This window comes from Brassica napus, unplaced genomic scaffold, assembly GCF_020379485.1.
Source record: "Brassica napus cultivar Da-Ae unplaced genomic scaffold, Da-Ae ScsIHWf_550;HRSCAF=826, whole genome shotgun sequence".
NCBI classification, from domain to species: Eukaryota; Viridiplantae; Streptophyta; class Magnoliopsida; order Brassicales; family Brassicaceae; genus Brassica; species Brassica napus.
In genome coordinates this window covers 1,553-13,989 of record NW_026016614.1, presented here as the reverse complement: position 1 = coordinate 13,989, position 12,437 = coordinate 1,553, and the positions used below count along the sequence as shown (strand labels likewise).

The 12,437-nt window shown below is 37.3% G+C and overlaps 2 protein-coding genes and 1 long non-coding RNA gene across 8 annotated transcripts; 1 reads left to right on the top strand and 2 right to left on the bottom strand.

Moving 5' to 3' along the window:
* Nucleotides 1-360: 360 nt before the first annotated feature.
* Nucleotides 361-3,528, bottom strand: LOC125604432. Of its 6 annotated transcripts, none has more exons than XR_007336203.1 (7): nt 3,110-3,525; nt 2,200-2,624; nt 1,371-2,102; nt 996-1,156; nt 834-883; nt 621-751; nt 361-541 (listed from the first exon to the last, which is right to left on the bottom strand). It is a non-coding gene; the product is annotated as an uncharacterized LOC125604432 (long non-coding RNA). The 6 variants fall into 6 exon arrangements; XR_007336200.1 differs by having other exon boundaries at nt 621-757; nt 3,110-3,522; XR_007336205.1 differs by having other exon boundaries at nt 621-757; nt 1,371-1,851; nt 3,110-3,516.
* Nucleotides 3,529-6,381: 2,853 nt separating this feature from the next.
* LOC106436119 (2-oxoglutarate and iron-dependent oxygenase domain-containing protein CP2-like) lies at nt 6,382-8,890 on the top strand. Its single transcript, XM_013877076.3, has 10 exons — nt 6,382-6,519; nt 6,608-6,910; nt 7,129-7,176; nt 7,273-7,449; nt 7,538-7,688; nt 7,797-7,883; nt 7,964-8,088; nt 8,173-8,291; nt 8,398-8,509; nt 8,590-8,890. The coding sequence occupies exons 2-10, from the start codon at nt 6,635-6,637 to the stop codon at nt 8,623-8,625; spliced, it is 1,131 nt and encodes a 376-aa protein (XP_013732530.2). The 5' UTR covers nt 6,382-6,519; nt 6,608-6,634; the 3' UTR covers nt 8,626-8,890.
* Nucleotides 8,891-9,916: 1,026 nt separating this feature from the next.
* On the bottom strand, nt 9,917-11,847 carry LOC125604431 (T-complex protein 1 subunit delta-like). Its single transcript, XM_048774828.1, has one exon. It carries the CDS (start codon nt 11,736-11,738, stop codon nt 10,137-10,139), a length of 1,602 nt encoding a protein of 533 aa, XP_048630785.1. The 5' UTR covers nt 11,739-11,847; the 3' UTR covers nt 9,917-10,136.
* Between the last annotated feature and the right edge of the window lie 590 nt (nt 11,848-12,437).

The following is a 12,437-nucleotide window of genomic DNA, read 5'->3' as shown; positions in this document are numbered from 1 at the left end:
TTGGATATGAAAGTACGTTTACGATTAGGTATAAAAAGTTATTTCTAACTTTTTATAGTTGTTTCATTTCATTTATACATAATATTTAATTTTTTTAGGACGATAAATATTTGTTATATTTAGTTCATCCATGATCTAAAATCCTTAGATTAAGATATTGAAATACTTTCACGCAACTACATAAAGTCTTATAATGGTGCTAATGATTCTTTAATCGAATGTTTGACATACATTCAATCGATGAATGATAAACATTATTTTTGCTTTGAGTGCTGTTCGGATGGTTTGATCAAATATTGAAAATGGATTCAAACAATGTTATGTTTCAGCATATTTTAATTTTTTTCAAATATGTTACGATGGAATTTAAAATATATCATTCATATAATATGAATTAATAATGTAAATTTTTTTTTCTCAACACAATAATGTTAACTAAACAAATTTTTTTAAAAATTGATCGTTGGCTTCCTTTTCTCCAGCAGAAGAATCTTGTTTCTTACTAAGAAAACTGGTCACTCAAGGAACATTCTTATCTTCTCTGGAAAAAGAGGAAAACAGGTTACACTTATGCGTTGCTAAATCTCATGGTACTACCTTTCTCACAGTGACAGGCTTACCCAGACCATCCTTCACAAAGGTTCAGCAAAGGTCTGCCAGTCTCCTTTCATTCTGGTTAACTTATAGCTAATCCAATTTTCTCATACTGATTTTCACGTTTAGCTTCCCTTTTTTTTGCCAACGAAGATCTCTGCACCTAGCTTGTAACAAACATTTACTTCTGTAATATAATTTACATTTTAACAAAAAAAAAAGCATATAAAATATTTTACCCATGTGTGATCTCGGTTCTTCCCATCTCATGTTTGATGAACCTTTGCAACTATAAAGAATCAAAGCAAAGTTTAGTTATGCATTATCATACGATCTAAATCATAGACATGGTACGATCTAAATCATAGACATGATGAGATGTAAAGATTTTGAAACAAAACCTGGTGGTGGTGTCTTGTAACAGCAGCCCAGAAGCTATTTTATTGAGACATGGCTTATGTGAGATATGATTGTACAAAGAGATAGCCTTCTTTCCATCCCAATGAACATCAAATGCTTCTTGAACTTTGGGAAAATGTTTTCCTTGGATGTCACTAATGAGCTAAATAGAGATATCGTAATGAGAGACTTATAAGATGATTAAGCTACGGTAAAAGCTTTTAGACTTTAAGTACGACCACTGAATTCTCCAAGGTGCAGTAGGGAAAAACAAATTATCAACTTTGGCAATGAATGAGTACTACGGTTTAAACTACTTATCACAACTCCAAAATCCAATTGCATTGAACGACAACTTTAAAGCAAAAACTAAAGACCTGTTCAAGCTGCTGAGCCTGAATCCATTGCTCCGTAGTTACTTCGGTGATCTAAAAATAATTAGAAAGGTAGCTCAAGACAATAAGTTCATGACACATTTCATCAGAGCAATTATATGAAAACCGAGTTACATGCAAACCATGTTAGAACCAAACAGATTATATTTGCTACCACAACAGCAAAAAACCTCAAAGCCAGACAAATCTGAGCAGCCGCACTTCCACCATGCCATTAATAAGTCGTATAATTTTAAGCAATGCAAATAAACTCAGAATATATAGAAACGACAAAGAAAGAAAGACACTTGTAAACTTAGCTTGTCTAATTGGATGGATTGAGATATTAACATCAGTGGGGAGAGCCTTCTTGCATATTCAGATTACTCACTTCCAAATACCATACAATCCATTGCATCCATATTCAGTGGCATCAAGCCCATTTTTCTTATGAAGTGAGATACAATCTGGAGCATAGGAATTCCTGCTCTGTTCACTCAATAGTAAGCATGACAGAACCTAAATCAAAGAAACCAATCTAAAGATCTACACTGAGATCAAACAAAATCAATCACACAAAAACATTATAATTCATAACCAATATAAAAATAGGCTAGCAACAGACTTAATTTACATTAGACTCTCGTCAATATCAGTGAAGGTTCAGATAAATCAAATCAGAATCTAACAGATCCTCAAACACAGGATTGATAATCAAATATAACCATATCCAATCTGAAAAAACACGAAAACACAAGAGAGAAGTATATTAAAATTATAATCAAAATCTCAATCACGAAACGAAGAGGCGACGAAAATCTGTGTAAAATACCTCAGAGCAGATCCAAGGAGCTTAACCACCATTGCCGGTGACAGAAAGAGAAGGAAAAGAAATATGGAGTCGCTTTGGATAAAGAGGAGATATGGAATTGCTCGCAAAGGAAATGACGCAGTGGTGGAGTCAGAGAGGCAGCATCATCGAGACAGGTCCTAGACGGCGTGAGAAGCAGAACTCGAGATGGAGGAGCCAGGGAGACTTCAACGGAGAAGCTCGTTAATGAGGATGACATGTAGGAGGAACAGATCGAGTTTTGATATTGAAGAAGATGAAAAGCTTGTGGTAGAAGATGACGAAACAAAGTTTGCTTCAATGGAACGCACAGTTTAGAGAAAGGGGACAGGTGTCGTGCTGTAGTCATTCGAATTGTTGAACTGTGGGAGACGGCCAGCACTGATCGTGACTTGCATCACAGTCGACTGAAACACATTAAAAAATTATTTCAGTGCTACAACGGTATAAACTCAAACGGATCATCAGTACTTTAAATTGCAGGAACCAAAACCTAGATAGTAAACAGCATGATCAATGACAACCCAAACCAATAATAATAATAATAATAATAATCACATTGCGGCTCACATATAATATTAGATCAAATCAGTAACACTATATTTCTAGAACAAATAACATATGGGAAAATCAACATTTCTATAAGATATTAATCAAACGCATAATCACTTTACAGCTATACTATTTCCAGAGCAGATCAGTAAGTCTAGTATATTTCTAGATCAAAGAACATATGAAAAAATCAACAGTTCTAAAAAACATTATACAAACGCGTTCAGATCAGATCAATGAGTCTCGTATATTTCTAGATCAAAGAACATATGAATAATCAACAGTTCTAAAAAAAATGTTATTCAAAGGCGTTCAGATCTAATGAGGATGGGGAACTTACTTTGACATCAACCATGAGCAGATCCATCCACATTAGCTCTCCACCACGCTTAACATTCCTAGCCTCCTAGAATCGAAGTAGTCTCGCTTCCACAACGGATGAGCACCGCCCAGCCTTGAGATCGGAAAAGAAAACCTTCGCCATAGCCATTGGAAAAGATGAGGTCAGATTCGAGTATCAATGAATCGTGAGAGTACTAAAGTGCAGCAGAGGTGCGGCGCAGGAGGGAGCTTCGCAGTGGTGATTTAAGACGTTTAAAGTCCATTAACTATCGAAGAACCGTTACAGAAGATGGAGCGCAGCTGCGCCGATCGAAGGAGAGCGGAGTTCACGAAGGCGAGCGTAGAGGATGATTAGGGTTCTTCCAGGAAGAGATTGTGGTAGTCAGGCCTCGTACGGACATGATATGAAGCCCAAATGCCAAGCCCGGATCACACTTAAATGATACGCTGCGGATCTGACGTGTCAGTGCGAGGGAGACCCTATTTCAGACGTGGCATCCGACGTGGAGCCCTCAGGAGTGATACAATGTCTTCTTTATATATAAAGATGTTATTTATTGTAGCTATTCATGTTAGAATACTATACTATTTAAAATGTTATCTTCTATTTCACATATTTCTATACTATTTCCTTCAAATAGAACAATCTGCTATGTTTCTAGATTTCATATTTGTTCTTCTCTATCTTTTTGTTTGATTGTTTGTAATATAAAGCCATTTCATGCAAATGTTGGAAAAGATTACAAATAATTTTAATAAGATTTGTTTACTATGCGGTCCAATTTTCTTCTCCTTCATACATCGAAAATAATGTCATCGACAACATCTTCATCATTGTATACTATTTATAGTAGATCCATACTATATCTTGCACATAAAAAATAATATATAGTTACAAATTTTGAGATTTAGGGTTTAGTATTTATGAGCTAGGGTTGGGGTAGTTTTCATATTTAGGGATTATGAGTTAATATTTGGGTTTAGAGTTTATATTTTGAGTTTAGAGTTTAGTATTTTAAAAGTGGAGATTAAGGTTAGGGTTAGCATTATTTTTTTTCATGCAATTATAATCATTTTATAATTTCAGTAAGATGTACTATACTATTAATTATTTTCTTCCATTCTATTTGTATTTAGGTTTTATAGTTAGATCTAGTTTTGTACTTTGGTTTAGGATCAAGTGATTGGAGTTATGGGTATGGTTGAAATATGGTTTATGGTTATTAACAAATTTATTCTTAACTCACAAGTCTATTCAGAAGTTGTATGTAGGATTAAAATTCTATACTATTTTGACGATATGAAATACACATGAAATTTTCTATTTTATCCATTTATTTTATTGTACATAGTGAATGTATGAAGTAAATAAGTGTTTAACGTGGCTGGTTTTACATAAGGTGATTGTAAATAAATGTGACTCACTCCTGTCCACTACTCCAAACGAAGACGTCTCCTCTTTTTCTTTTATCACCGGATACTTGTTAATGACAAGGGCATTACCGGATAAAATATGGGGCAAATGTTAATTTTTTAATAACGTCAAAATCAACGTTATTTTCTTAATTTCTAGTCAAAATTTGGTTAGTAAGCAAATTCACCCTTCTTTTATTCCCAGCCAAAAAGTAATAATTTTGGATTTTTTTAATTGATTCATATAAATTAGCCATGTAATTAAGTTGTTTAACAAAACTTTTAAATGATAAATCTCTCTTACTAAAATTTGGTTAAATTTTTTAAAATAATCATCATTTTTTATGTTTCTAATTTGAAATGCAACCCGATAAAAATAAATTTGAACCGATCCGAACCCGACATAAATACCGAATGGATCCTGTGTTTACGGTATTTTGGGTAGGTTTTATACAAAAAATTCTAAATTTCAAAAAGAAACTTGTACTAGACCCGATCTCAATCCCTAATATGTATTCAAAATCCACTACGATATTATTAAGTATTTAAAATAATTACTTATTACCTGAATAATTAACTCAAATACTAAATCTAATATATTTATTTATTTGGTCAATATTAATGTTTTATGTTTTGACAATTGCATCTGAAGTTCAATTATGAATAACATTGATTTTGAAGTTTAAACAATGTTGTTGTTTTTATTTTAAGTTTAAATAGTGTTTTTATGTTTATAGAGTTGATACTTGTTAACTTTAATTTGCTTATGTTTCACTATGTATGAATTTTGTTTGTATAAGACTTTGGTTTGTCATGAACCATGCATGATTTGCCTGATATTATTATGTATAGTTCAAGGATGAATCTCGTACTATTGATAGACGAGCCTTCCAAAATTATTTTGAAAGACAATAATATGGTATGAGAAAGCTAAATATACAAATTATTGAAAATATTGAAAAAAGTATTTAAGTTTATCAAGTATAAAGTAATATTTTAGAACCGATAACCCGATTAATATATGATACCAAAACTATTTCTGGTTCAACCGGATCTTGAACATATAACTAAACGTGAAACAAATGAGAGTAAACCCAAACCGAATCCAATCCACACTTTTGTAATATCCGAATGAGATTAAAATTCATGAAACCGAAAACCCAAAACCTGAATGAACTTGAACCAAAATTCGGTTTTAGATCCCGATTTTCCAGTCCTAAACTGTCTAGAATAAGAAGACATACAAATCCCTAATTTATCTTGATTTTTTTTTGTCTTAACTTTTTTTTTTTCGACAAACTTAAATTTTATTAATATGAAAGCATAATATCTGAATACAAAGTTGGAGTTAACCACTTAGGTGGATAAACTTTACAATTTTCAAAAATAGAATTTGCTGGACCATGGCGAACAATTTCATGCGCGGCTTGATTTCCATTACGTTTGACAAAAGTAAATGTTGTTGTAGAAAGCCTATTCTTCAATCTATTAATTTCTTCAAGAAGATTCTGAATGGTTGGATTTGTTAGATGATCATTAATCGTTGTAACCAAGATTTCTGAGTCCCCTTCGAAAATCATATCACTATATCCTCCTATCCAAGCATTCTGCATTGCCACCAGTAAAGCCATTGTCTCTGCAACTAAACTGGAATTAGCGAACCCCAAATTAGCCGAACCCCACATATAAGGATGACCATAACAGTTCCGGATAATCCAGTAACTAAAACCGTCTAGTTTCACATCCAGTAAAAATCCATCAATATACCGGAAATTTGAGTAACCGGATTGTAATTATATTATGGGCCTTAAAATGGGCCGAACAATCATTAAACTCTTTTAAAAGCGTGGGAAGGGAAGTTACGAGCGTAGTTAAAAGAGAAGAAAAAAAAAGGTAATAAAAAAATCATCAAACATTGCAGGAGAACCCTAACTTCAACGGGAACCCAAAAAACCAGAGAGATCTCACCAGATCGACCAAAAGCCAAAAACAAAGGTCAAATCAAATCAGATTCTCTTCTAGATTCTGAGGTTTCTCTTTTGGAATGTAAAGTTTCTTACTTTACTTTTAACGCGTCAAGCAGACAGGCGAGGTGGTCAGCAGGAGACTAATGGTGGACGGTAACGGAACTAGCGGAGGCAACTCTCACCAGATTGTTTCTGCGGCGGCGAGGGCTACGGTTTCGTGCCGTAAGCTGAGGATAAACCCTAACAACGAGGTTAGGCCAGATAATTACGAGGATCTGCAGCTCGATTTCCCTAATCCGGTTTATAAGAACCTGGAGAAGTACTTGCCTCCGGACATGCTGGTTTCGAACAGGGAAGAGAGAGTTAGGTTCATGACTGACATTATGCTCAGTCACCTTCCTAGTGGAGAGAGGTCCAAGGTAAAGTTCAAAGCTTTGACCTTTTTTTGTCTGAATTTGAGGATGGGTATCGTTTTGGAGCTGACCCACATGGCTTCTTTGATGATTAGTGTGTTAGTTTCTCGTACCTTTATTACATCACATTGTTGATTCAAACTGGTTAGATGATGATGATGATATAAAGACTTTTCATGTCGATTATGGTTTAACAAAGTGGGTTCTTTTTTCTTTTCCCCCAGGCTCAGAAGCACAGTGACTATAGGAGTAAGATAGTATCAAACTATCAGGTGTGGATCCTTTTTTTATTTATCTTCACTGTGTTCCTTATCTCGCTGAACCAATCATCAGCGAGTAGTTTGAAATTTTTTTCTTGTCACCTGCAGCCACTTCACAGGGAGCTGTATAATCTAGTTCCCAGACTATGTTTCGTTCCCTCTTTCCTAAAGGCGATTAATGAGAACACAGAGGATAGTTTCAGAAGCATCATATCTGAAGCTTCTCCTGGTGTTTTTGTCTTTGACATGCTCCTTCCTAGCTTCTGCGAGATGATGCTAGCCGAGGTAATGTGCAATGCATCATTCTTTTTTTAATTTCTCTGTACCCTTTTATGCTATTTTGTTAATGTGCTACTACTGTTTGACGAAGCAGATAGACAATTTTGAAAAGTGGGTGGCTGAGACAAAATTCAGAATCATGAGACCAAACACTATGAATAAATACGGTGCTGTGCTTGACGACTTTGGCCTTGATACCATGCTTGACAAACTCATGGAGTGTTTCATACGTCCCATTTCAAAAGGTAATATATATAACTGAAATCCATTACATTAGACTATAGTTAAGAAGGCAGTTAGTTATGTTACTGTGTTGGGGCTAAAAAGCTTACTTACTATCTTTTGTTTTGTAGTATTCTTCAATGATGTTGGTGGAGCATCTCTGGACTCTCACCATGGGTTTGTTGTTGAGTATGGTAAAGATAGGGATGTTGATTTAGGTGAGTCCTCTCCTACAGAATTTTTCAAATATCCTTATTAAATTCAGTGGAATATAAGCAGTTCTTATAAAAATTTGCAGGCTTTCATGTGGATGATTCAGAAGTAACTCTGAACGTTTGTTTGGGTAACCAATTTGTGGGAGGGGAGTTGTTTTTCAGAGGCACACGGTGTGAGAAACATGTTAACACAGCGACTAAGTCAGATGTATTACTCTTTTTTTTTGAGTTGCTTTCTTCTCGTATAACTGTCTGATGGCTAATTGAAACAACTGTTTTCTTACGAAATCAGGAGATATTTGATTATTGTCATGTACCGGGGCAAGCTGTACTTCACCGTGGACGCCACCGCCATGGTGCCAGAGCTACAACATCTGGACACAGGGTCAACATGCTTCTATGGTGCAGAAGGTATGTATACAAATCGAAAAACTTGCCTCTTGACTGATCTGACATGGAACTTCTTTCGAATAGTCACTTGTTTTCTTATCAAACTTTTCCTTCTTGTTCCACTCAGCTCTTCGTTTAGAGAGCTTAAAAGACTTCAGAAGGACTTCTCCAGCTGGTGTGGAGAGTGCTCTTGTGAAAAGAGAGAGGAGAAAGCACGGACGTTTGACGCTATAAGAAAGGTAAAGCATTTGATTGATCAAGCATGTTTGCTGTCTCTTGTAAGGTTAGCTAATTCTTTTGCTCTTTGGTGCTATTGCAGAAATATGTTAAAGCAGTGCGTGCACCTCAGGCTTGAAGAAACAGCTAGTAAGATAAATAAGCAATAACTTAGATTGGATGACTTTAGAACTTGGGAACAAGCCTTGTTAGTATTGCTCATTTTTAAGGTGGCTTAAAACTTGAGCCTTTGTAGAAAATCATTTAAGGTAAATGGCTTTCGGTTTTATCTTTTCTGGACTCTTTGATAACTATGTACATGAAATCTAGTCTCAGTTTCACCTTTTCCACAACAAGTTGTATCGTTTTCTGATACTTTTTAGCATAAGGAACCGTTTAAAGAATTAGTGTTCTCTAATACTATTTGGTGTTGCTGTTCTCTAAATACTCCAGAGTTGATTTAGCTCGTTACTAGAGAGTGATGGATTATGCTGCTCTTATGTGAGCCAGTGTCTGACTACCTTTGTAGTCTGTATTGAATAGAAAAAAGTACCAGGGATCGTACCGACTTTATTGAGCTTTCTATCGTGATGTTTGTAGATGAACTAACAGTTCATCTTCATTCAATACGGATTCTATGGGATCACATTGACTATTTTAAAATGATAAGATTTTTCTGTGGCTGCCTGGTTGTTGTTGATTTAGGGTGATCTGATGATTGTGTTGTTGATTTCTTTCTATGTATCAATGTTGATCCTTTGTTTTTTGACAGAGTTTCTCATATGATGAGCTGAAAATAGAAATCTTGCATGTGTCCCATTAAGAAATAAAAAATGTACGGAGTATACAAGTTACTTAAAATTATTTTATAATTCCTTGTCAGTTGTGACATTGTAGATCAGTGGAAAAATAATTATAGTTTTTTATATTCAAGCTGAGTAATGGTACATTTGTATACAGCCGTTTTTAGAATCTAGTAACATGAATAAAAGAACAAGTTAACTAAAAAACGGTGGTTGCTCCTTGAACTTATATTACTCAAGATTATTCGTATAAAATGGATTAATTATTGATGGGTTTTCCACATTCAGAGCGTAATTGTTTACTTTTGAGTTGTAATCGAAATTGGGTTGCAACTAGAATATGAATAAATGAAAAGATGATTTAGCTAGAATCAAGTCGACAGTGGAGAAGCAAGTAGTAATTTATGTTTTGATTGGGTCTGGTTGTTGAAAGACCAATGAGCTGGAGCAAATAATGTTCATGCAATTGTATACTGTGTTAAGCTATACAACGAATCTGTAACAAATGTGACCCAGTCTATGGTTAGTTGATTATCCACTTAGGCTGCTTTTTGTCCCACAATCAAAGCAAATGAATTTCTGGTTCTACTTCTAGCATTGCATTATAACCAAATCATAATCAACATATGAAGCAAAAGGAGAAATCTTGATATTAAGTCACTAGAAAGAAACAAAGTAGCACTAAACCACAAAGAAGACCACTTAGCTGCAATGGAACATGATGAAAGTAAAGATGGTCTAAGTTCAACCATTACAACAAAAACAAAAACAGACCAAAACACCAAAAAGGAAACAAAGCTTAAGATAGATAGAGCAAGAGATGTGTACTGAGAGTGAAACTACCACACTACCTCACAGTAACGATGTCATCGATCTTCAAGATCATCCTTACACATTCAGTTGCAAGAGTGATTGCGCTGGTGCTCACAAGCAGAGGCTGCACCACGTTTTCCTCCAAGATATTAGTGATCTGCCCTTTCCTCACATTGATCCCAGAGTTGATTTCCCCTTGAGCATGCTTGTTCCTCAGCTCAGTCACAATTGCAATAGGATTCAAACCTGCATTCTCAGCCAGCGTGTAAGGAATAACCTCCAGAGCTTCAGCGAAAGACTTCACACAGTAACCTTCCATCCCATGGAGCACCTTAGCCCAAGCACCTAGCTGCCTCGAGAGCTCAATCTCTGGCGCACCACCACCTGCAATCAAAAACCTCTTGCTCACCAGACACCTAACAACACATAACGCATCGTGCAGACTCCTCTCAGCTTCATCAAGAACAAGCTGGTTAGATCCACGGACAAGAACAGAGGTGGTTCTCCCCATGTCCTTAATCCCAGTGATCTTCAAAATCTTCCCATCTCCAAGCGACGCTTCTTCAACGAGATCAGCATACCCAAGCTTCTCAGCCCTAAAATGCTCTATGTTAGCAATCGGCAAGCAGTTCAACGTCTTCGTCACGAACTCAATCTCATCCCTCTCCACATCCTTAATCACCATGATCTTAGCCTTAGCCAAATAATGAAGCGACAAATCAGTCACAGCGTCCCTCAAAATACTCTTCTGAATCAGCAACACATTACAACCAGTGGCCTTGATCTTCTTAATCATCCCCAAGATGTAGTTCCTCTCTTCCTTCAAGATCCTATCCATCTGAGTGTAATCAGAAACAACAATACTCTGCTCAATATCAGTCTTGGGAGGCGAGATCTGGAACTGAATCACAGCGATCTTAGCGTTCTCCATCCTCGTGGGCCCACCAGCAGCGTGGCTCACCTTCTTATCAAACACCAAACCGTTAACAGTGTGCGTATCGTCAACAGTCCCACCAAGCTTCTTAACAATCTTGATATCACGCAGATCAACAATCTCCGGCTTCTCCGGATCTATAACTGATAAAACCGCATCCACAGCTAACGGAGCGAGCAGAGTCGAGTACTGGCTAACAACCTTACTGTTCAGCGACGTGCTCGCCGATTTAACTAACGAATCTCGATCCGTTAGCTCCACGGGGACGGCCATGGCGGTTAGGATATCAACGGACTTCGCGCAAGACTTGTGAAGCGCGTCCGAGATCACGGTAGGGTGGATCCCGGAGCCTAGAAGCGTTTGGCACACTCTCAGCAAGGCTCCGGCGAGTACGACGACCGTTGTGGTCCCGTCTCCGGCGGCTGAGTCCTGCGATTTGGAAAGCTCCACCATCATCTTCGCCGCCGGCTGGAGAACGTCCATCTTGTTGAGGATCGTGGCTCCGTCGTTGGTGATGATGACCTCGCCGCTCGCGGTGGAGATCATCTTGTCCATTCCCTTGGGGCCGAGGCTCGTGCGGACGGCGTCGGCGACGGCGCGGCCGGCGTTGATGTTGGCGGAGCGGATGTCTTCTTTACGTTTGTTGTCGACGAAGGATTCGGCCTTGGATGCGCGAGGTCTCGATGCCGTTACCGCCGCCATTGTAGAGTACAGAGGAGAGAGCTCGAGATTTGATTTGATCTCAAAGGGAAATGAGTTTAGATCAGTTTGTTACAGTGGAAAGAGACGCTCTAGGGTTTACGGTGCTCTTTGGTTGCACGAACTAATATCTTCCTGATATAAATGGGCCTGTTAGCCATAAAGGCCCATTATATATCTCCGGTTTTCTAAGTTAATTCCAATTGTTTAGAGATAACCGAACAAATAAAAGTAAACCGGAGCGAAGTCCGGTTTAACTGCTTGTTAAATCTCGGCCATCGTTTTTTAACTCCCGTTTACCAGACAGGGAAGGGTTTGTGGTCGGAGAATTTGCAGAGTCCCACATGTTGATGTCAACTCTTGGGTTAGAATAAAGAAGAAGGCCGAGACACTTCTTTCGCTTATCTCCAGACAGCTTCCGAAGACCCTTATCACGACGTCTCGCAGCGAATGGTGACGGTTGCTGTTTTCTAGCATGAGATTCCACCTAGTGCTTACTTTTGTGTACCGTTTACTTGTGGTTCACAGTCCGCTTGTGAGATGAATCTGTGGAGTTTAAGGTTCTCGGCGTTTCTCATATCGAAGCATGAACAAGAGATTGTGTGTGAGAATTGTGATGGTTTTTCATAAAATCTCAGGAACTGCATCAAGAATGGGACTGTATAGGTATATCTTTTGTTAAGGTCTTGCAATGAAGTGAGA

Coding starts and splice junctions, on each gene's coding strand:
- LOC106436119 (XM_013877076.3), top strand. CDS start 6,635: ATGGTGGACGGTAACGGAACTAGCGGAGGCAACTCTCACCAGATTGTT. Junction 6,911..7,128: donor CTAGTGGAGAGAGGTCCAAG/GTAAAGTTCAAA, acceptor CTTTTCCCCCAG/GCTCAGAAGCACAGTGACTA. Junction 7,689..7,796: donor CATACGTCCCATTTCAAAAG/GTAATATATATA, acceptor TTTGTTTTGTAG/TATTCTTCAATGATGTTGGT.
- LOC125604431 (XM_048774828.1), bottom strand. CDS start 11,738: ATGGCGGCGGTAACGGCATCGAGACCTCGCGCATCCAAGGCCGAATCC.